At 47.8% G+C, this 22,700-nt stretch overlaps 1 protein-coding gene across 1 annotated transcript in view; it reads right to left on the bottom strand.

Annotated features, from left to right (window-relative positions):
• Positions 1 to 22,700, bottom strand: part of TRPM1 (transient receptor potential cation channel subfamily M member 1) — a 69,592-nt gene that overhangs the window by 28,481 nt on the left and 18,411 nt on the right. Inside the window, 11 exon segments of the mRNA XM_048519624.1 lie at positions 613 to 648; positions 3,838 to 3,888; positions 4,671 to 4,805; positions 5,928 to 6,101; positions 7,266 to 7,366; positions 8,391 to 8,463; positions 11,308 to 11,431; positions 16,321 to 16,495; positions 19,314 to 19,485; positions 21,258 to 21,382; positions 22,664 to 22,700. The exon segment at positions 22,664 to 22,700 is cut by the window's right edge and continues 177 nt beyond it. Of these exon segments, the coding sequence (XP_048375581.1) occupies positions 613 to 648; positions 3,838 to 3,888; positions 4,671 to 4,805; positions 5,928 to 6,101; positions 7,266 to 7,366; positions 8,391 to 8,463; positions 11,308 to 11,431; positions 16,321 to 16,495; positions 19,314 to 19,485; positions 21,258 to 21,382; positions 22,664 to 22,700 (1,203 nt within the window).

The following is a 22,700-nucleotide window of genomic DNA, read 5'->3' as shown; positions in this document are numbered from 1 at the left end:
TAACAGCACTTGACAGGGCTACCTACACTGCTTCCCCAAAACTGGGTCTTAGATTTAATGCTAATAATCGAGCCCAGCAGCCCAGGCCAGCCTAGATGTGGGGGGGGGCACTCTGTTTGCGCGTGCCCACAGAGAGGGCTCTGAGTGCCACCTCTGGCACCCGTGCCATAGGTTCGCCACCACTGTTGTAGGGCATGGATTCCAGGGACCTGAGAGGCCTGTCTGTCCAAAGGGGTTTATCAACTCGATTCAACCTTTAATGGCATATTAAAAAGGGGGTTTATCAAACTGCTGTCCATTGTGTGTCTCACAGTGTCAAGATAACCGAGCAGGCTTTTGATTAATCCAGAGCTGGTAAACATGCACATTGTATAACCTCCGCTGGCATATTGTGGCGGATCGGATAGTTACATTAAAATCTGGCAGAGGTCCTGGAACCATGATCGGATCACAATCGCTTCACTGTTTAATCGGAATCCTTCTCGCTCGCTCTTGTTTTTCGTGCTTGCGCGGACGAGGGAGTGTGAGAGGGGGTGGTTGTCTAGTCTACACAAAGCATGACATGAATCACCAACTACGACAGAGACGTTACGTTCCCCGCGAGTTATTCACCTCGACGTTAACCCATCCAAATCCCCTAGATGACCGCTGAATGAGAATGAGCCGTGGGAATGCGATGGAAAGGGAGAGAAAGAGGGAGAGACAGGAGAAACGTGTGAACGTGAACACGAGCAACGGCAGCAGTGAAATGCGAGACACAAACATGCAACAAGGAACAAGGTTGGCCAAACCCCCAAAAACTTGCCACGCAACAGGGATTGCACAAGGAAGTGTTAATACCAACAATGACTCTCTCTCTCTCTCTCTCTCTCTCTCTCTCTCTCTCTCTCTCTCTCTCTCTCTCTATCTATCTATCTATCTCTCTATCTATCTCTATCTCTCTATCTATCTATCTATCTATCTATCTATCTATCTATCTATCTATCTATCTATCTATCTATCTATCTATCTATCTATCTATCTCTATCTATCTCTATCTATCTATCTATCTATCTATCTATCTATCTATCTATCTATCTATCTATCTATCTATCTATCTATCTATCTATCTATCTATCTATCTATCTATTTATTTATTTATGGGATTTCTATACCGCCCAATCCCCCAAGTGCTCTGGGCGGTGTACAACATGGATTCCACATACAGTATATAAACAAAACCCCATTAAATTAAAATGTAAGTTTAAAAGTTTAAATATTTAAAACGCAGCAGTGATTCAGTAAAATGGCGTCAGCAATACCCCAGATTAAACCCTCCCCAAAAAAGGGGGAACAAGAACCCAGTAACAAAAAAGTGGGTCCCCTAGATGACAGGAGGGACTCCGAAAACCGGAGGAATAGAGTAGAAGGGGCACCTAATCAGCGGCTGGGCACTCCAAAAGCCCGGTGGAACAACTCAGTCTTACAGGCCCTGCGGAATTCACCAAGATCCCGCAGGGCCCGGACAGCTGGAGGGAGAGTGTTCCACCGGGCAGGAACACTAAAGTGCATATATGCAATATTCACAAAATAATATAATCAGGAATGATTCCATGAATCCATAAGGTTCTCCCTCTATAAATATTTCATTCACAGTCCAATGGAAAACATGGAAAAGGCACCGGTTCAAGAAACAGCCACCTGCCGCCAAATTGTGCAAGTTCAAAAGAGCAGCAAGGTTCAAAGGAGCAGCAGCAAGACGCCTGCGCGCTGAAGTGCGTTTTCGCTAATCTTCTTCAGCGCATGTGCATCCTCTTCAGTGCATATGTATAGTATTAGTACTTATTTCCATCATTCAAGAAGAAGAAGAAGAAGAAGAGTTTGGATTTATATCCCCCTTTCTCTCCTGCAGGAGTCTCAAAGGGGCTGACAATCTCCTTGCCCTTCCCCCCTCACAACAAACACCCTGTGAGGTAGGTGGGGCTGAGAGAGCTCCGAGAAGCTGTCACTAGCCCAAGGTCACCCAGCTGGCGTGTGTGGGAGTGTACAGGCTAATCTGAATTCCCCAGATAAGCCTCTACAGCTCAGGCGGTAGAGCAGGGAATCAAACCTGGTTCCTCCAGATTAGATACACGAGCTCTTAACCTCCTACGCCACTGCTTCAAAAATTGTTATATGCTACCAAAGTATGTTGCAAATCATTCACTAGGTGTTCTTTCTAGGATTCTTCCTTTCCAGGCACAAACACGCAACGTATGGACGTTTCACCCAACAAACGGGTCTTTTGGGAATGTAGCTGTCCTCTTCTGGTTGAGAAGACCCCCATTTCACCAGGGATTACAACCACCATCAATAGCCTCTCCTCCCTCCATGAAGCCACCAGAGCTTCTGGCCGTGACCCTGTTTTCTGGAGCCCCTTCCGCACATGCAGAACAATGCACATTCAATCTACTTCCACAATTGTTTGAAAGTCGATTTTGCTCTTCCGCACAGTAAAATCCAGTTGCAAAGTGCACTGCAAGTGGATGGAAAATGCATTATTCTGCATGTGCGGAAGGGGCCTGGTAAAGAACGCCTCATTGCATCTGCAGGCATTTTCTCAGGTGATCCCAGAACACATGAAGGTGCCTCTACTGAAACCGTCACAGCCAGTATTAGAAGGAGAAGAGTTTGGATTTATATCCCCCCTTTCTCTCCTGTAAGGGGACTCAAAGGGGCTGACAATTTCCGTGCCCTTCCCCCCTCACAACCAGAACACTGCCTCTGCGTGAGAGAGATTGTGGGTGGGAGACTAGGAGAGCGCTCAGAAGAACTGTGACTAGCCCAAGGTCATCCGGCTGGTGTGTGTTGGAGTGCACAGGCTAATCTGAATTCCCCAGATCAGCCTCCACAGCTCAAGCAGCAGAGCGGGGAATCAAACCCGGTTCCTCCAGATTAGAATACATAAGAACATAAGAACAAGCCAGCTGGATCAGACCAGAATCCATCTAGTCCCAGCTCTCTGCTACTTCGTGCAGTGGCTCCACCAGGTGCCTTTTGGGGAGCTCACATGCAGGAGGGTGAAAGCAATGGCCTCTCTCAGGCGGCTGTTGCTCCCCGAAAGCACCCTGGTCTCATGCTAAGGCCTTTTGCAACCTCAGATCCAAAGAGGGATCACGCATTGGTAGCCATGAAATGGACTTCTCCACTCCAACTTCCAATCTGTCCAAGCCTCCTTTTAAAAGCTATCCAGGTGAGTGGCCATCCACCACACCTCCTGTGGCAGCATATTCCAAACACCAATCACCGCACGTTGCTAATTGAAAAGGAAGTGTTTTCTTTTATTAGTCCTAATTCTTCCCCCCAGCGTTTTCAATGAATGCCCCCTGGTTCTAGTATTGTGAGAAAGAGAGAAACATTTCTCTCCGTCCACATTTTCTACCCCATGCATAATTTTATAGACTTCAATCCTATCCCCCCTCAGCCGTCTCCTCTCCAAACTAAAGAGTCCCAAACGCTGCAGCCTCTCCTCATAAGGAAGGTGCTCCAGTCCCTCAATCATCTGCTCGTAACCACTACACCACTGCTGTTCCTACTCTGACTGGCAGCTGCTCTCCAGGGTCTCTCAGGTAGAGACCTTCTCCATCACCTACCACCTGGTCCTTTCAATTGGAAATGCCAGGAATTGCATCTGGGACCTTCTAAGATTCCAGCAGCTACTCCACCACTGGGCCACCTCTGCTCTTCAAACCCCTTTGGAAGCCACCTGAGACCTTCTTCTCAAATGTCATGCTGCTGCTTGACGTTCCCTCTTCCCGCTGAGGATCAAGAGCAACGGCCAAAGATGTCTAGTCCATCCCGGCTGCGGGTTCCACTTACCTTCTTCACGTCCCTGACGAGCAGATGCAGCGAGTTCGGTGGACCCAGCCTCTGAAACAGACAACCGCAGGCAGGCGCCATTCAGAGAGTCAGAGAGAAAACCTCTTAAGAAAAAGACTTCTGTTATTCTTCAAAGCAAATTTGTGCCATCTGAGCAGGACTGGATTCTAGCTGTTTTCTTCTCTACTGTCCTTCCCCTTCCCCAGAACTTCTTCTGGCCTTTGGTATCTAGTACGGGTTTTTTGCTACCTCTGTGCATGCGGCTCTGGTGTATAAATGAAGAAGAAGAAAAAGAAGAAGAAGAAGAAGAAGAAGAGGAGGAGGAGGAAGAAGAGGAAGAAGAAGAGGAAGAAGAAGAGGAGTAGTTTGGATTTATATTCCCCCTTTCTCTCCTGGAGGAGACTCAAAGGGGCTTACAAACTCCTTTCCCTTCGCCCCTCACAACAAACACCCTGTGAGGTGGGTGGGGCCGAGAGAGCTCCGAGAAGCTGTGACTAGCCCAAGGTCACCCAGCTGGCGTGTGTGGGAGTGCACAGGCTAATCTGAATTCCCCAGATAAGCCTCCACAGCTCAGGCGGCAGAGCTGGGAATCAAACCCTGTTCCTCCAGATTCGATACATGAGCTCTTAACCCCCTACGCCACTGCTGCTCAGGTTTAGACCAGGTTGTAAAACAGTGGCCTCTGCAACTTGTTTACATACAAACGATTAACCCTTTTATAACGGAGTTGTGACAGACACTTGCAAATACCGACAATAAAGGCAGAAGCTTGCCCAGGAATAGAGGGGGTCAGTCCCCGAGGAAGGTGGCGTTCAGGCAGAAGTTCAACTCACGGTGTTGTAGAGCTCCTCCAGCCGAGGGATGGTCAGGAAGTGCTGCATGTTCACTCCGTTTTCGATCAGCAGCTTCACGAAGTCCACACGATCCAGGACCAGTGCGTCCAACATGGCCTGCTCCAGGGAATTCACCTGCGGAAAGGGACAGCTCGATCTCCGCCTGCAAGAGCCACGTGCCCTTTGAAGGGCACCGTTCCGGGCACACACAGGTCACTTCTGTGTGATCAGTGGCTCACTTGTGGTGGCCCCTCAAAGTGCACAAGGGCACCAATTATGCAACAGTGGAAGAACCTCCGCAGATAGGTGTGTCTGGCCCCCTCACTGCCAATCTAGTTGAAGATGGTTCTATTTAGAAGAGTTTGGATTTATAGAAGAGTTTGGATTTATATCCCCCCTTTCTCTCCTGCAGGAGACTCAAAGGGGCTGACAATCTCCTTGCCCTTCCCCCCTCACAACAAACACCCTGTGAGGTGGGTGGGGCTGAGAGAGCTCTGAGAAGCTGTGACTAGCCCAAGGTCACCCAGCTGGCGTGTGTGGGGGTGCACAGGCTAATCTGAATGCCCCAGATAAGCCTCCACAGCTCAGGCGGCAGAGCGGGGAATCAAACCCGGTTCCTCCAGATTAGATACACGAGCTCTTAACCTCCTACGCCACTGCTGCTCCTACATTTGTAGAACTACATTTGTAGAACTACATTTGTGTATAACAGTCCTAAATGGTGATTTAAAATCCTGGTTTTTATGCTTTTTGTGTATTTTACTTGATGTGTTTTATCTACGGCCCCTTTCCGCACATGCAGAATAATGCGCTTTCAATCCACTTCCAATGCACTTGTGAAACAGGCAGATCCACTGGCAAACAATTGTGAAAATGGACCGAAGGAGCCCATGTTGTAAGCCACCTTGACCTTCCTAAGGCTCATTCCGCACATGCAGAATAATGCACTTTCAAACTGCTTTCAGTGCTCTTTGAAGCTGTGCGGAATAGCAAAATCCACTTGCAAACAGTTGTGAAAGTGGTTTGAAAATGCATTATTTTGCGTGTGCGGAAGAGGCAACTAGTAAGTGCTTTGAATGAATGAATGAATGAATGAATGAATGAATGAATGAATGAATGAATGAATGAATGAGATTTTTATATCACCCTTCCCTTTCCGGTTCAGGGCGGTTTCCAGCCTCTGATCAAACAATATAATGCAGCATAAATAGATTGCAACTTGCAATGGCAGAGAAGAGAGGCCCTTTTGAATCTCACCCAATTGAGCAGTTCGATTTTCCTGGGATCCATCTCTTCCTCCGGCTCTTCTTTTTGCTTCCCTCCTTTCTTTTTCCCCTTTCCTTTCCCGCGGGGAGCTTTCACTTGTGGGACGGGTGATTTCTTCTCCTTCTCCGGGCCGGACCCGTCTGCAGCAGAGAGACTTCCCAGAGGCTTGATGGACAGCACCCAAACGGAAGTGAAGACCCATGGAAATGCACAAGGGTGTATTTTTTTTAGTGTAACAATTATTTGTGTCTGTCCCCCTTCACTCTCTGACATACACCAACACACATGCCTACTAACACACGTGTACGAACAAGTACAATATTCATGCCTCTCTCACACACAATTAGGCAAAGGGCCTTCTCGGTTGTGGCACCAAAACCTTGAACTCTCTTTCCCAGGAAGCTCATTTGTCCCCTTCTTTTGTAGTCTTTTGCCTGAGGTTAAAGACTTGTTTCTTTTGTTTGGCATTCCCTCAATGATTTCTCCTGTATGTGCAATGAAACATGTGTTTCAACATAGAATCATAGAGAGCTCTAAAGAACTGTGACTAGCCCAAGGTCACCCAGCTGGCATGTGTTGGGAGTGCACAAGCTAATCTGGTTCCCCAGATAAGCCCCCACAGTTCAAGTGGCAGAGCGGGGAATCAAACCCGCTTCTCCAGATTAGTGTGTGCCTGCTCTTAACCACTACACCACGCTGGCTCTCTCAGATCAGCGCAGTGAAGATTTAGTGTCAGTATAATATGTTCCCTCTGGCCCATCGAAGTCACAGGTTTTCCCAAGGTCCCAAAGCATCTCCCTAAGGCAGTGGTGGCGAACCTATGGCACGGGTGCCAGAGGTGTCACTCAGAGCCCTCTCTGTGGGCATGCGTGCACAGAATTCATCATGTGATAATAGTGTAATTATTTCAGGGAGATTATTAGCATTAAACCTAAGACCTAGTTTTGGGGAGGCAGTGTAGGTAACCCTGTTAAGCGCTGTTAAACCCTACTGATTTTCATGGGAAGAACTAAAGCGTGACCCTTTACCTGGGAGTAAGCTCAGTTGCTGGCAATGGGGCTTGCTTCTGAGTAAGCCCTCCTAGGGTCGTGCTTCACCTGTTCGAAGCATTGCACAGTTGCTTCAAAGCAAAGCCACTGACTACCACCAAGCTTACTCCCGGGTAACGCGCACCTCAGAGCCAACCGTTTTTTCTATACTAAAACCTCAGTATTCAGGTTAAATTGCCATGTTGGCACTTTGCAATAAATAAGTGGGTTTTGGGTTGCAGTTTGGGTGGCACTCGGTCTCGAAAAGGTTCGCCATCACGGCCCTAAGGAAAAACCTTACCGGCCAGTGGTGACCGAAGACAAAGATCTGGCTGCGCGCGATGTCCACACGGTTCCAGGCTAGTGCCAAGCTCAGCTGATCCGGCGCGGATGCATTGGTGCCTGAAATCAACAAGCAAGCGCCGGTTACTCCCAAGGGAGAGCAGACGATTCCCCCACCGGTCAAATGATACAACCGGAGAGAACTCCCTTGTAGCGGTGCTGTGGTTAAGAGTGCCACACTAGGATCTGGGAGATGCAGGTTCGAATTCCCGCTTGCTGGGTGACCGTGGTTCAGCCACCCACTGTCGGCCTATCATGCCTCGCAGGGTGGTTGTTAGGATACAATGGAAGAGGGGAATGACGTAAGCCAGTGATGGCGAACCTATGGCACGGGTGCCAGAGGTGGCACTCAGAGCCCTTTCTGTGGGCACACATGCACAGAGTTCATCGTGGGGGGGGGGGCGGAAAATCACCCCACCACACACACATCTAGGCTAGTCTGGGCCCGATCCTTTACCTGGGAGTAAGCTCGGTTGCTGGCAATGGGGCTTGCTTCTGAGTAAACCCTCCTAGGGTAGTGATTCACCCATTCGAAGTGTTGCATGGTTACTTCACCAAGCTTACTCCCGAGTAACGTGCGCCTCGGAGCCAACCATTTTTTCTAAACTAAAACCTCAGTATTCAGGTTAAATTGCCGTGTTGGCACTTTGCGATAAATAAGTGGGTTTGGGGTTGCAATTTGGGCACTCGGTCTCAAAAAGGTTCGCCATCACTGACGTAAGCCATCTTGGGGAGGAAGGTGGGGCATAAATTGATGAAATAAAGAATAAATGTTAAGGGAGCCATACCCGCACAGGAAACCCGAGTGCAGGGAAGAATGAGGTTCACTTATAAAATTCAGGGAAAGGGAAGTGAGAATAAAACTGATCCTGCAGTGGTGGTTGCTACCCAAATAATGTGATTTTAATCTGCCCCACCAATCAGGTCTCCAGTGGCCAATTCGAGGTTCTGCCAGGCAACTTTCTATATGGGCACTCAGAAATATGTCTGTTGGCACCATGGATAGTCTTTGGTCAACAGTCACTTATGTGTGTGGTGACAGGTGTGTCTTCTGCATTTTCTGCATCCTTGCCTGGTAACTCACCTTTAAGCAAAGCTGTCAAGATAGACATCTCAATATCCTGCTGCCCCTCGGACCCCATGCGGAACACGGTAATCTGAAAAATGGGAGAAAGTGTGTGTGTGTGGGGGGGGGGGAACAGTAACAACGGCTTTCTCATTCTGCCTGGTGAAGAATCCTGTGTGATTCTGAAGCTTACATATGCCTTGGTCTGCAGGGGGAAAAAGCTTCAATACATTAGATTAAGTTGGGTTTGTGCTAGCACGGAGTCTCATTGAAATGCTACGCAGGTAGCAGTCTGACAAAGGGCCTTCTCTGTTGTGGGACCAAAGCTTTGGAACTCCCCCTCCGGAGAACTTCATCCGTGTCTCTCTGCTGATGTCTTCCACTAGTAGGAGAAGACTTTTTTCTTTTTCAGTTCAACTCAATTCACTGGATTTCACAAGCCGCCCCCCTCCCCTCCCCTCCGGGCTTGAGGCAGCTAACATCATCACAATTTATTTTATTATTTCCTATTTATTGATTGATTTTTTGGGGGTAAATTTATCCGCCGTTGCAGACTGAAATGGAAAAAAGGAAAGGTGCTTAAGTTTGAATATTTCGTAAGTGTCAACTATTTATTGTTCTGATTTAAATTATTGACATTGCTATTTATAGACTGTATTATATATAGATGGTATTGATTATTGTATTGTGCATTGATTGTATGTGTTATATATTGACTAAGTTTAAGCCTCCCTGAGCCCGGCCTTTGGCTGGGGTAGAGAGGAATATAAATGTATTTTTATGCATTATTTTAGGCTTAATGCCACTGTAAGCCTCCCAGAATCAATTCAGTTAATCCAGGGGTCTGCAACCTGTGGCTCTCCAGATGTTCATGGACTACAATTCCCATCAGCCCCTGCCAGCATGGCCAATGGGAATTGTAGTCCATGAACATTTTGAGAGCTGCAGGTTGCAGACCCCTGAGTTAATCTAAGAGTCAGCATAATAGAAAAGGGGAAGGAAGAAGAAGAAGAGTTTGGATTTATATCCCCCCTTTCTCTCCTGCAGGAGACTCAAAGGGGCTGACAATCTCCTTGCCCTTCCCCCCTCACAACAAACACCCTGTGAGGTAGGTGGGGCTGAGAGAGCTCCGAGAAGCTGTGACTAGCTGGCGTGTGTGGGAGTGCACAGGCTAATCTGAATTCCCCAGATCAGCCTCCACAGCTCAGGCGGCAGAGCCGGGAATCAAACCCGGTTCCTCCAGATTAGATACACGAGCTCTTAACCTCCTACGCCACTACAAAAAAAGGAGAAGGAAAGGGAGAATTTTGTTTCAGCCATACTCCAAATAACTGTTAGCACCCTCCTCCTTGCTTTCGGTGTTTTAGGTTTATGTGCTTTTATCGAATTATTTTATCATTTTAAATGCCGCTTTTAACTTTTCGTTTTTTTTATATTTTTGTGTTTGCTGCCACGGGGACCCCAACGAGGCAGAAATGCAGCATCACAGCGATAATAAGGACAAAATAATGCATAATAAGGACAAAAAATAATGCATCATAAGGACAAAAAACCCCTACGGAGGTACTGTCGCAGGCAGAGAGATTTGAAGAAGGCAAGGAGTCTTGTTCGACTTGGCAGAGGACGGGGAATGAACGGGATTCCTGGATGTTCCGTTTGCGTCCATCAATCCCCAAACTGGAACATTCGGATTAGCGTTTAATCTGATCAACTTGGTCTCTTTGCTCCCAAGCTTTCGTTTCAGAAAAAAAAAAAAATAATAACACTGCAATTTTGCTATTGCTAAAAAAGAGAGAGAGAGAGGTCCATTCTGCCATTTGCTCTCCTTATTTACTCTGCGGAAAGGAAGATGGCCAAACGTCCTCGGCCTACAGAGAAAGGGGGGGGGGGATTATCTAAGCGGAGGGGATTCTCAAGAGTGCCAGATGGCCGGGCTTCCTGACCGATGGTTTTGAAGGTGAGGGTTCCCCATTCAGGCTGCCGCAAAAAGCCCTCCAGTGCTGAGTAAGAGCATCACGGAGCTGAACGGGCCTTCATTCACGTGACTGATGAAATATCCTGCTGCGAGCCTCAATCCAGCACGAATACGGGCAGGACACAAGGGGATCCATTCCAAATCACTCAGCCCTAGGATAAGTTGATAGCTTTCAGGGGGTCAGGCTGGAGATCGCCCGGAATTGCAACTGATCTCCCGACAGAGATCATTTTCCCTGGGAAAAATGGCAGCTTTGGAGGGTGCTTGTTGTGGGCCTTCCGGGCTGTGTGGCCGTGGTCCGGTAGATCTTGTTCCTAACATTTCCCTTGCATCTGTGGCCACATCTTCAGAGGTGTATCCCAGAGAGACGTCTGTTACACACAGGCAAAATGTTAGGGACAAGATCTACCAGACCACGGCCGCACAGCCTAGAAAACACAAAACAAACAGTTGAATCCGGCCGTGAAAGCCTTCAGATCCTCTGAAGATGCCAGCCGCAGATGCAGGCGAAACGTCAGGAGAGAATGCTGCTAGAACACGGCCATACAGCCTGGAAACCACACAGTGCCCCAGTGATTATCCGGCTGTGAAAGCCTTCGACAATACCTTCAACAATACTTTGGAGGGTGGATTTTGTGGCGCTATATCCCACTTATAACCCTCCCTTTTCCAAACCTTCACCCTCAAACCTCTAGGACTATCCCAACCCAGAGCTGGGACTACGATGGGGCATAATATCGTTGAATCTGCCCTTCAGAGTAGCCATTTTCTCTGGGGGAAGAAAATGTGGTCTGAAAATCAGTTGTAATTCTGAGAGATCTCCAGGCCCCTTCTGGAAGTTGGCAACGAGTCCAAGCTCCCTTCATCAGATAGCAGAGGTTCGCCCCTCGAACACTTATACCCTGTTCTGCTGAAAACCATCAGCGCCGCTTCTGCAAACAAAGAGTGAAAGAAACTTACCAGCTCCTTTTTCTTCATGCATTCCATGAGAACAATGAACAGCTGGTGGGCTTGACTCCGGTTGTAGTTGAAGGTTTTCTGAATGGTCACCAGGAGCTGATCCCGCAGAGACTCACTGATGATGCTAAAAAAACCAAGAGAAAGAAGCGCTCCGTTTTCTGTTTTCGTAGTTGTGTTTTTGGAGTCGTGAAAGGAGCGTGCTGATCGGGACTCAGAGTCTGAAACAAGTATGAGGAAATGTGGTCTTCTCACCCACACACTGGCCTACCTTTCAAACACGTTGTAGCGCATTTAACTCTGGGAACACGCTACAGCATATGTTTATCGCCTATCAATATGATGACGTGGCGAGTTAATGGAAACTTAAAAGGTATTCAAAACCACTAGTCTTGATGATGCAGACTCTTGAGACATTATTTATTATTTATTTATTTGATTTGTATACCGCCCTCCTCCAAGGGGCTCGGGGCGGTTAACAACAATTTAATAAATGCATTAAAACAGTTTTTAAAAATCAGCCCTGCCCACAAATTGAGAATTATTGTCCTTTCGATGGCTCCAGAGTTCTTCCCTCCCCCTTTTCTTGCGCCCACAGTATTATTTATAGTGAATTTAGATGTTACCTCGGCTGGCCGAATGCATGGCGGAACAGGTCCGTTTTGCAGGCCTTGCGGAAGCTCTGTATATCCCGCAGGGCCCTGATCTCACCTGGGAGCCTGTTCCACCAGGTAGGGGCCAGGGTTGTAAAGGCAGTGGCGTAGGAGGTTAAGAGCTCGTGTATCTAATCTGGAGGAACCGGGTTTGATTCCCAGCTCTGCCGCCTGAGCTGTGGAGGCTTCTCTGGGGAATTCAGATTAGCCTGCGCACTCCCACACACGCCAGCTGGGTGACCTTGGGCTAGTCACAGCTTCTCGGAGCTCTCTCAGCCCCCACCTACCTCACAGGGTGTTTGTTGTGAGGGGGGAAGGGCAAGGAGATTGTCAGCCCCTTTGAGTCTCCTGCAGGAGAGAAAGGGGGGGATATAAATCCAAACTCTTCTCTTCCTCTTGTAGAGGCCAGCCGGATTGCCTTGGGGCCAGGGGCCACCAACAGCTCTGCCTCCAAGGAGCGGAGGGGCCTGACGGGGAGATGTAGGGAGAGACAGTCCTTTAGGTATGCGTTAATCGCCAGTCTGAAACTCGTGCCCATGTTCATTGACCCTATGTTTATTGATGTGTTTGTTGATGGTTCTGTGCAATGTTATGTTTATTGATGTTGTTATTACGTTGTTGTGCAACGCCCTGAGCCCTTCGGGGGAAAGGTGGTATATAAATTAAATATACCATAAATATATCATACCACACGTGCACCAGAGAAGAGGGCAAGCTGTGGGGATGGATACCCAATTAATGTCTCACCCCCACCCCACTCAATCATCTGGAGGAATGGATTTCTCTTATCTAGAGACCACCTGTGGTTCCAGGAGATTTCCAGACCCCACCTGGAGATTGGTAACCCTAAACAGGTGCTGTTTTCTGTCTCAAGGACGCAGGAGTGAACTAAACCCAGAGGCGGAGCAGGGGCACGTTAAGGTTTTGTTTGTGCTTAGCACATTTTAAGTTTTTACCGATTGATTTAAAATACTTAGGAGCTGCCATTCTGCCAACTCCAGGCAGGTTATAATGTAAATAAAATTATGATAACCGCCCCCCCCGCCCCTAAAGATCTCAGTTTAAAATTTCCGACGAGGACTGCTGAATCGATAAAGTCTAAACGAGTCAAATGCAGTTCTAAATAAAACTGTCCTCAGCTGCCCCCGAAGATCGAAAGTGAGGGGGTCGGTTCCATAATGACGGGCAGCCACTAAAAAGGCCCTGTCTCTCTCTGTCCCCCCCCCTCTCGTTTTGCTTTTGATCCTCTGGCTCATTGGGGAAGGGGTTTGCATGTAAATAAATTGTCACGAAGGGTCTTTCTGTGCCCTTCTCTTACGCACAAGAGCAAGACAGACTGCTCACTCCTCGTCCCTGGAAATATATAGACGCTCCCTCTGCATACATTCATAATGAAAGGCAATCCACAATTTTAAAAAAACCCTAGAGGCTCAGACAGTAGGGGTAGGGCGGGGGGAGAAAAGATTTCAAAAGCCATTTCATTTCCATCCGAACGCGTCCTCGAGTGAGCCAATTTCCTCTTATTTCGGTTTTTGACTGGCAGGCAATTCATTCCGAGCCAAAAAAAATCTGTGGAGGCCGCAGAGGGGCCCCGAGATCCAAACTCGTCAGGAAATTATGGCTCTCTAATCAGACTCGCTCAGGAGAGCTCTCAAAGAGCTCTTATTATCAAGGCAGCCCTTTAGCCGGAGAGGCTTGATCGCATCGCTGCCGCCTGCCAAGAAAACCGGGCCCGAAGGAGGCTGGCGAAGATTTTGGATAGACAGCGGTTTGGGAAAGCGCTTCCGTTCAATAAAAGACTCAGAGGGTGTTGCAGGAGGGGGAACATATTTGGTCTTCATGGTATCCCGGGCAGAGGGGTATCTAGGAAAAATGTAGCCCGGGGCAAAATCTGAGTCCCCCCCCACCATATGGGCAGCCACCCTCCCCCACCACAACCAAACAACTTTTTTTTGCACCAGGTCATCTCAAAATCACCATCACATTATAGAACATGCCCCAACTTGGGGGGAAGGAGGGGGGTGTTGGGGCGATTTCCACCCCCCCCCACATGACTAAATGTTTGCAGCCCGGGGACATTTGACCACCTGAGCTGTGGAGGCTTATCTGGGGAATTCAGATTAGCCTGTACACTCCCACACACGCCAGCTGGGTGACCTTGGGCTAGTCACAGCTTCTCGGAGCTCTCTCAGCCCCACCCACCTCACAGGGTGTTTGTTGTGAGGGAGGAAGGGCAAGGAGATAGTTAGCTCCTTTGAGTCTCCTGCAGGAGAGAAAGGGGGGATATAAATCCAAACTCTTCCTCTTCTTCTTCTTCATATGTCCCCCTAGGTCAGTGGTTGCGAACCTATGGCACTCCAGATGTTCATGGACGACAATTCCCATTAGCCCCTGCCAGCATGGCCAATTGGCTGATGGGCTGATGGGAATTGTAGTCCATGAACATCTGGAGTGCCATAGGTTCGCCACCACGGCCCTAGGTGATACACCCCTGATCCCAGGTAATGTTCCGAAAAGGACACTGCTAAATTATTATGCATTAGATTGGCCAACTTTTAGGGAGGGCATGACTCTTACTTTTGGCGTCGTCTTGAATTCGAGAGACACCACCCAGTCCCCGCAAACTAATATGGAGAGAGAAGTTTGTTGTACGTGGCCAAAGGACATTACAATGAGAAGAAAAGGAAAGGCACTTCTGAACTAGCTATGAGAAGCGGGAAAAGGTTTTCTTTCTAGCGTGGAAGACAAAAGGGTGGAACGAAAAGCAGATTCTGGTAAAAATAAATATATAGGGGTCATATCCGACGTTCAAGAGTCCCTTCAGTAAAGCCTTGCTCTGAAGTTATCCCCTGTGTAGGAAGGTTATAATTTGGAACTGGTTCTCTGTGGAACGTCTGGGGGTGAAAGCAGAATTCCTGAGTAAGGCATCTCTCTCTCTCTCTCTCTCTCTCTCTCTCTCTCTCCATTTTTATATACCAATTTGACTGATGAATACAACTGGTTTTTATTAAACCTTACGATGAGCAACAGCAGATGGCGATTTGCATGCTGTTGCATTAACAAGAGGTTTGGGAGTAGAATCTCTTCAGAAATTCTGCCCAATAAAAAGCAATTCAATCTATCCGTCAAAGAGCAACGGGAAAATCCGGAGAGAGATTTCAGCAGCTTCTCCAGCCCAGTGAGTTCGAGGAATTTATAGCATATGAAAATTGGAGATGTTTGGAGCGAAGAACTTCTCGGTGTGAACGTTTCCTTTCCAGCTTCCAAAGTAAATGCCTCTGGGTTGAAACGAGTCATCTACTTCTTTGCATCAGCCTTATAAAATGGCTACATATACACTATGATTAACACACGTATTTACGCCGAAGAGCTTGAAAACGCAGAAAAATGTACCCGAGCAGTTTCAACAGCTTTTGTTTTTTTAGTTTTTATACGCCCTTATAGTGGTTCTTAATATTTGTGATTCTTTTCCAGCTACCTGAGCTTGTTGGTATCAAGATAATTGGCTAAGGAAGATCATTGTATTTGTAAACGTTTCTCACTAGTTACACAATGTATTTTGAGTGTTTAAAACACTTTGCCACAAGTCTGACAACGACCCTAAGATAGGCCAGAACTATCCTTCTCAAACGTCAGATTGGGACAGGGGCACATGGCAGTTTTTAGTGATCATGTTGTTGAACAGATCCCATTTCACTGTCATACCTATTACCGTGGTGGCGAACCTTTGGCACTCCAGATGTTATGGACTACAATTCCCATCAGCCCCTGCCAGCATGGCCAATTGGCAGGGGCTGATGGGAATTGTAGTCAATAACATCTGGAGTGCCGAAGGTTCGCCACCACTGACCTATTACCAGTGGCGTACTGCCCATGGCCTATTACCAGTGGCGTACTGCCCATGGGACATATGGGGTCAAATGTCCCTGGGCTGCAGCCATTTAGTCAAGTGGGGTGTGGGGAAAATCACCCCCACACCCCTCCTCCTTCCCCCTGGGTCCAGACACTGACTTCAAGACCTGGTGCAAAAAAAATTGTTTGGTTGTGGTGGGGTAGGGGGAAGAGGACTCAGATTTTGCACCGGGCTACATTTTCCCTAGATGCACCTCTGCCTCTTCTTAATCCAAATAACATGTAGGAGTTACAGAGATTTTAGACACTGAAAGTGTTTCACACATATTTTCTCCACAGTTCTGAAATGGCGGCGAAAAGAACAATGACTATTCCTACATTACAAATGAGGGAGCGGTCCAGCGATAATAAATTTCAGGAGTTCACAACAAAGGCGAGAGTTGAACTGGCCACTTCCTGGTTCACTGCGGGATTTCCACTGCGCTCCCTGTGACGAGGCCTCGGATCTTACCCGCCTTCTTCCGAATACTTGTGCGCAAACGACAAAATGTCCGACGCTCGCCCACTGCCGTCGCAGATCACCACAGGAATAGGGGGCTCTTCGCGGAGGCATTCCAAAACAATTGAGATGACATTGGGGCCCCCTTCGACTATCAGCCCGACCACTGGCACGCCCTGCCCGAGCCCTGCAGGAGAAACCAGGCTAGGTGAGCTTGGCCCTACCAACTTTCCAAAAAGCTCAGCGGGCACCAAGTAGGGTACTGGCGGGTGCCGCGTGCCCCCGGGCACCATACTGGGGAACCATGCTCTAGCACAGTGATGGCGAACCTTTTCGAGACCGAGTGCCCAAATTGCAACCCCAAACCCACTTATTTATCGCGAAGTGCCAAGACGGCAATTTAACCTGAATACTGAGGTTTTAGTTTAGAAGCAAACTGGTTCGCTCCGAGGCGTGTGTTACTCGGGAGTAAGCTTGGTGGTAGTCGGTGGCTTTGCTTTGAAGCAACCGTGCAACTCTTCCAACGGGTGAATCACAACCCTAGGAGCGTTTACTCAGAAGCAAGCCCCATTGCCAGCAACCGAGCTTACTCCCAGGTAAAAGATCACACTTTAGTTCTTCGCATGAAATTCAGTGGGGTTTAACAGCACTTAACAGGGTAACCCACACTGCTTCCCCAAAACTAGGTCTTAGGTTTAATGCTAATAATTGAGCCCAGTAGCCCAGACCAGACTAGATGTGTGGTGGGGGGGACTCTGTTTGTGTGTGCCCACAGAGAGGGCTCTGAGTGCCACCTCTGGTACCCGTGCCATAGGTTCGCCACCACTGCTCTATCATGTCTCTTCTGGGGCATCTGACCGGCCTCTGCTGGAAGCAGGATGCTCAACCAGACAGACCTATTTGACTTTGGTCCTGCTGTCCTGTAGACGCCCCACTGAAAAAACAACATTTGGAAGACCCCCGTCAGCATGAACCCTTCTGGAGTGAGGTTGGGAAGAGCAGCCGGCCGGCGTTAGAGACGACAGGTGAGCACCCCTTTGCTGTCCCTGCCTCGCTGCGATCCTCAGGCATAGGATGACAAAGGGAAGCCCATAGGTCAGGTGATCACTCCGGACTTGGTCACGTGACACCTCTCCGCTCGGGAACTCGCCGGACTAAAAGGGAAGAAAACGTGTTATCCTAAAAGGGATGTGCGATGTTCAGCGTCAGGTGCGTTCAAGAGGGCCACGGACGACCTGGCTCCTACTGTGTTTCCCCGAAAATAAGACAGTGTCTTATATTAATTTTTGCTCCCAAAGATGCGCTATGCCTTATTTTCAGGGGATGTCTTATTTTTCTGTGTTCTGTTCGTCGGGCATGCTTCCAAACAAAAACTTTGCTACGTCTTACTTTCGGGGGATGCCTTATATTTCGCACTTCAGCAAAACCTCTACTATGTCTTATTTTCCAGGGATGTCTTATATTCGGGGAAACAGGGTACCACTCCAGCCAGTGAAGTTTGAAGCCTTCCGCCAACTTAATCCCGCTCTTCCTTCAGGAGAAAATGGTAACTGGTGGGTCGCAGACGTGAAGGAGAATTGTGCTTCCTTAGTCCCCCCCAGCAGTGGTGGGATTCAGCCAGTTCGCACCACCTCAGCAGAACCGGTTGTTAAAATGGTGCTTGTAAACAACCAGTTGGTAAATTGGGGCGCTGTGTGGTTTCCGGGCTGTATGGCCGTGTTCTAGCAGCATTCTCTCCTGACGTTTCGCCTGCATCTGTGGCTGGCATCTTCAGAGGATCTTCAGAGGATGCTGCTAGAACACGGCCATACAGCCCGGAAACCACACAGCACCCCAGTGATTCCGGCCGTGAAAGCCTTCGACAATAAGTTGGTAAATTATTTGAATCCCACCACGCGAACCGGTTGTTAAATTATTTGAATCCCACCACTGTCCCCAAGGGCACTCTGCATGTGCTCAGATACACACATATCCCGGGACTGAGATTCAGGATAGGAAGGATCTCAGAAGCTGAACTCAAAGGTTGCCAATTAGATTCTTCTGCTGCTCTGCCTAGGTTTTTAGCGAGGGCGTCAAGGAGGGTCCGCATGTAGTTTTTTTTAACAGTAAAAGGTCTACAAGCTTCGGTATGTTTTTAGAGTCACAGCATAAGTGTACAGCCGGAAGAACAATTCAGCACCAAGAAACAAAACTACGGCTTGCTTCTATTGCCTCCCCACCCCTGTGGTTTGCAATCTTGCTTCAGAAGCAAGAGAACAAACCCCAGTTTGTGATCTGGACAGAATAGTAAACCATAGTTTGCTGGGAAAGTGTTTCATTTTCAAGCAGACATACAAACAAGCACCAGGCTCCTTCACGTAAAGTGAGATCCTGTCTGCTCATATGCCAGCAAATTGCCCCTTTCAGTAATGTGTGGCAGGATGTCAGAGATTGCGCCTCAGTGATTGAGGGGCATTCCTAGCAACGCAACATACTGGTGGTAATTCCATCTAATTGATTGAGATGCATTCCTACTTTAATGTAACTGCTGAAAGATATATGTACACAGCCTGCTTTCTGTTACTATTAGCTGATGGGGCATTCTTTTATTGATCTTTCGCTTTATGGCTTCACACGCATAGTAGATAACTCGGCTTACCCCTGACACCTTCAACTCCCATGGGAAACGGGGTGTTTCCGTTACTCTGTGGGGGTGGACGACCAGGGGGATTTATCTCTCTCTGTCACCAACCTTGGAGTGCCTCGGCTCCACAATAACTTTTTCTCACGTTTCTTGAGAAAACCGGAGAGGGGATTGTTCCCGAATAACCAGGTTCGGCAGAACAAGCGAGGTTCTGCGTTGCCTTACAAGATACACTACTGATCACGGATCCAGATTCCATTTATTGATTCAAGGTTCGAGACCTAACGCAAGGAGCTCGAGAGAGCTCAAACCAGCTGAAGCGCAAATCTTCCCCAGAACCCGCTAAGAGGGGCAACTTGCCGACAGACCCTCCGCCACTTACGGGTGTTAATTTTCTGGAGCGAGATGTGCTTCTCCAGTTGGCGACGCAATTTCACTTCCGCCCCGTACTTTCCGAGGGTGCCGTTGTCGGCGAGGATGAAGTGCGTATGCGAACTGTTGAGCACAGAGAGTTTGCTTAGTGGATTTGACATGGTTTGATAAACTCTTGTCACCTGCCAAAAAGAAAAGTGCAATTTTTTTTATTTGTGGACAGAGGAACACAGATTTACCTGCTTGTCTGTTTCAATTTACAGCTGTGTCTGGGTACGTCTGCCTTACGGGTTTCGGCTTGGCTCAGAGGAGACGCTAGCTACGCATCACACTGCACAAGAGAGACCACGTGCTAAGGGGGTTGGCACCTGCAGAGGTCTGGGACATCCGTGGGATACAAGGCCACAAAGTAGGGTTGGCGGATGCCTCTATTATTGTTATCGCAGTTTTAAAAGTTTTAGTAATTTATTTATAATCATATTTTATGTTGTTTACCGCCCAGAGCCCCATGGGGATGGGGCGGTATAAAAGTCCAATCAATCAATCAATCAATCAATCAATCAATCAATCAATCAATCAATCAATCAATCAATCAATCAATCAATCAATCAATCAATCAATCAAGTAGCCATTTTCCCAGGCGAACTGATCTCTATACTTTAGAGACGAGCTGTAATTCTACCTGGAGGCTGGCATCCACACTCAAACTATACCCCCAACTTCTAAAATAAGCTCAGGCCTTTCAATATTACACATTCCTTTCTATTTGAAGGGATGCCGTGTCGAACAGGGAGCAAGCTTGTTTTCTGCGGCTCCAGAACTTAGACTGTGGTGGCCGAATCCTGAGACACTCAGATGTTATGGATTATACTTCCCAGTCAGCCCCTGCCGAGTATAGCCACTAGGCCATGCTGGTAGGGGCTGATGGGAATTGTAGTCCATAACATCTGGAGTGCCAAAGGTTCGCTACCACTGGACTAGGCATTCAGGGAGTCATGGGTCTCATAGGGGAAGGAAAAGAGATTCCCACCTTAAACATTAGGAAGAACTTCCGATTGATCATTAGGCTGTCTTCGAGACAGTGGAATTCACTGCCTTGGAGTGGTGGAGTCTCCTTCTTTGGAGGTTTTTAAACAGAGGCTGGAGGAACATATGTCGGGCGTGCTTCGATTGTATATTCCTGCATGGCAGGGGGTTGGGCTTGATGGCCCTTGGGGGTCTCTTCCAACTCTATGATTCTATGGTATATACTGGTATGTTCAGTTGTGACCCCCATAGATTAAAAGGTACCAGAACAGGGGCACATAGCCAAATATCTTGAACTATTAACTGAACCCCAACAGAGATGGATTATTACAAGGGCCAGATGCAATACGTTTCCATCGGCCATTACAAAGGGTTGCTACCTATCTATCCCTCTCCAGAATCAGGTCTGTCCACACTGTAAAAACCAAGTGGAGACTCTTGCTCACATTATACTTGACTGTCCGAGATAAGTGGGTATTAGGAATTTCTCTCCTGGGCGGGTCTTAGACAAATCTGAAAGAGACTCTTGGACAACTCTTGTTGTGGAGCTTTTGTTAAATAAATACACAGAGGCCGTGGCTCAAAATTTGAGGAAAAGTAGCAAAATTTCTTTTACAAGTGACAGAATTTTTCTAAGTAACGTCTAAATGCTAGATACAGTTTGTCTGTCTGTGCTTTGAATCGTACCTTTCTTTGATTTTGTTCTTTAGAAATGTCTGTAATGCTCTGGAGCCTATTTTAATATGCCTAATAAAGGCTGTTGTATTGTATTGTATTGATTAAAAGGTGCAAAGCATGAAAGGTGATGTCTCTTATGGAAACAATGCATGCTGGTGCACTCAACAACAGCTGTTGGTCCCCACATTCAGTATGAATGGACCGCTGCAATTAATAGCACCAAAAATTCCACACGAAGCCCAGAACTTACGTCTTTCCCTATGAGGTCCTCCTTGTTTTCCACAATGCCCCAGGGGGCGATCCCTATGGCGCAGATCCGCCCTCTGGACTTGGAGGAGTGGTCTTTCAAAGCGTCCCCTACATGGCGAATCACCCCTAGCGGAGGGAACAAACCCAGTAAGAGAAAAAGCCAACAGAGTTTTTCTTTAGGGTAGCAGCATGCATCGAAGAAGCGCTGAAGAAAGAAGAAAAGAAAAGAAAGAAAGAGAAAGAAGAAAGAAGAAGAAGAAGAAAAGAAAGAGAAAGAGAGAGAAAGAGAGAAGAGAAAGAGATGAAGAGAAAGAAAGAAGATGAAGAAGAAGAAGATGAAAGAGAAGAAGAAGAAGGGGAGGGAGGGAGGAGGGAGGGTTTGGTTCTATTTCTCTCCTATAGAGGAGACTCAAAGGGGCACAATCTGCCACTTCCCCCTCACAATAAATACTAATGAGGTGGGTGGGGCTGAGAGCTCTGAAGCTGTGACCCAGCAAGGTACCAGAATGTGTTGTTGGGGTACAGAGCTAATCTGAATTCCCCAGATAAGACTCAACTCAGCGGCAGAGTGGAGAATCAAGCCAGGTTCCACTCAGATCAGAGTGCACACCTACTCTTAGCACTAGCCCACTGCTGAAAGAGAAAGAAAGAAGAAAGGAGAAGGAGAAGAAGAAGAAGAAGAAGAAGAAGAAGACGACGAGGATGACGACGAGGATGACGACGAGGATGACGACGAGGACGACGAGGACGGGGAGGAGTTTGGATTTATATCCCACCTTTCTCTTCTGTAAGGAGACTCAAGGTGGCTTACAAACTTCTTTCCCTTCCTCTTCCCACCACCAAGAAATCCTTTGGGGCAGGTGAGGCTGAGAGAGTTCTGACAGAACTGTAAACTAGCTCAAGGTCACCCAGCAGGCGTCAAGTGCAGGAGCGGGGAAACAAATCCAGATCACCAGATTAGAGTCCGCCACTTGTGTGGCGGAGTGAGGGATCAAACCCAGTTGTCAAGATTAGAGTTTACCAGACTACAGAAATCTTTTTCCCCTGTTAGCTGCTAACTGTTCTAATAGTTCATATTGTTAGCTGTTAATAAACTTGTTCAAACCACTGTGGTTACCTTCCATCCATCACGACACAGTCCGTATTAAGTCTGTTACAAGAGTCATCTATTTGTTATACAATCGGTCTTTGAGTGATGTTTGATTTTGGTACAGTGTTTGTCAATTTCATTGATCAGCCAGCCTGGAGACAGGCAACACTATACCACTCAGCCATAATCTTTGCCTGCTCTGTTGCAAACATCTGCAGAGCAACCACATGTTCTTCTAGCCCGCTGGCTGCAGCATGCCCAGTTCTGCTCTGGTTCCACCCCTTGAGCCTCCCTCTCTGTGGCTGCCCATCACGTACCTGTGCTAACGCCTCCGGTGAAGATCCAGGCGCCCGT

Source organism: Sphaerodactylus townsendi, linkage group LG17, assembly GCF_021028975.2.
Source record: "Sphaerodactylus townsendi isolate TG3544 linkage group LG17, MPM_Stown_v2.3, whole genome shotgun sequence".
Taxonomy (NCBI): domain Eukaryota; kingdom Metazoa; phylum Chordata; class Lepidosauria; order Squamata; family Sphaerodactylidae; genus Sphaerodactylus; species Sphaerodactylus townsendi.
The sequence above is the reverse complement of the archived record's forward strand: the minus strand, read 5'-3'. Positions and strand labels throughout refer to the sequence as shown.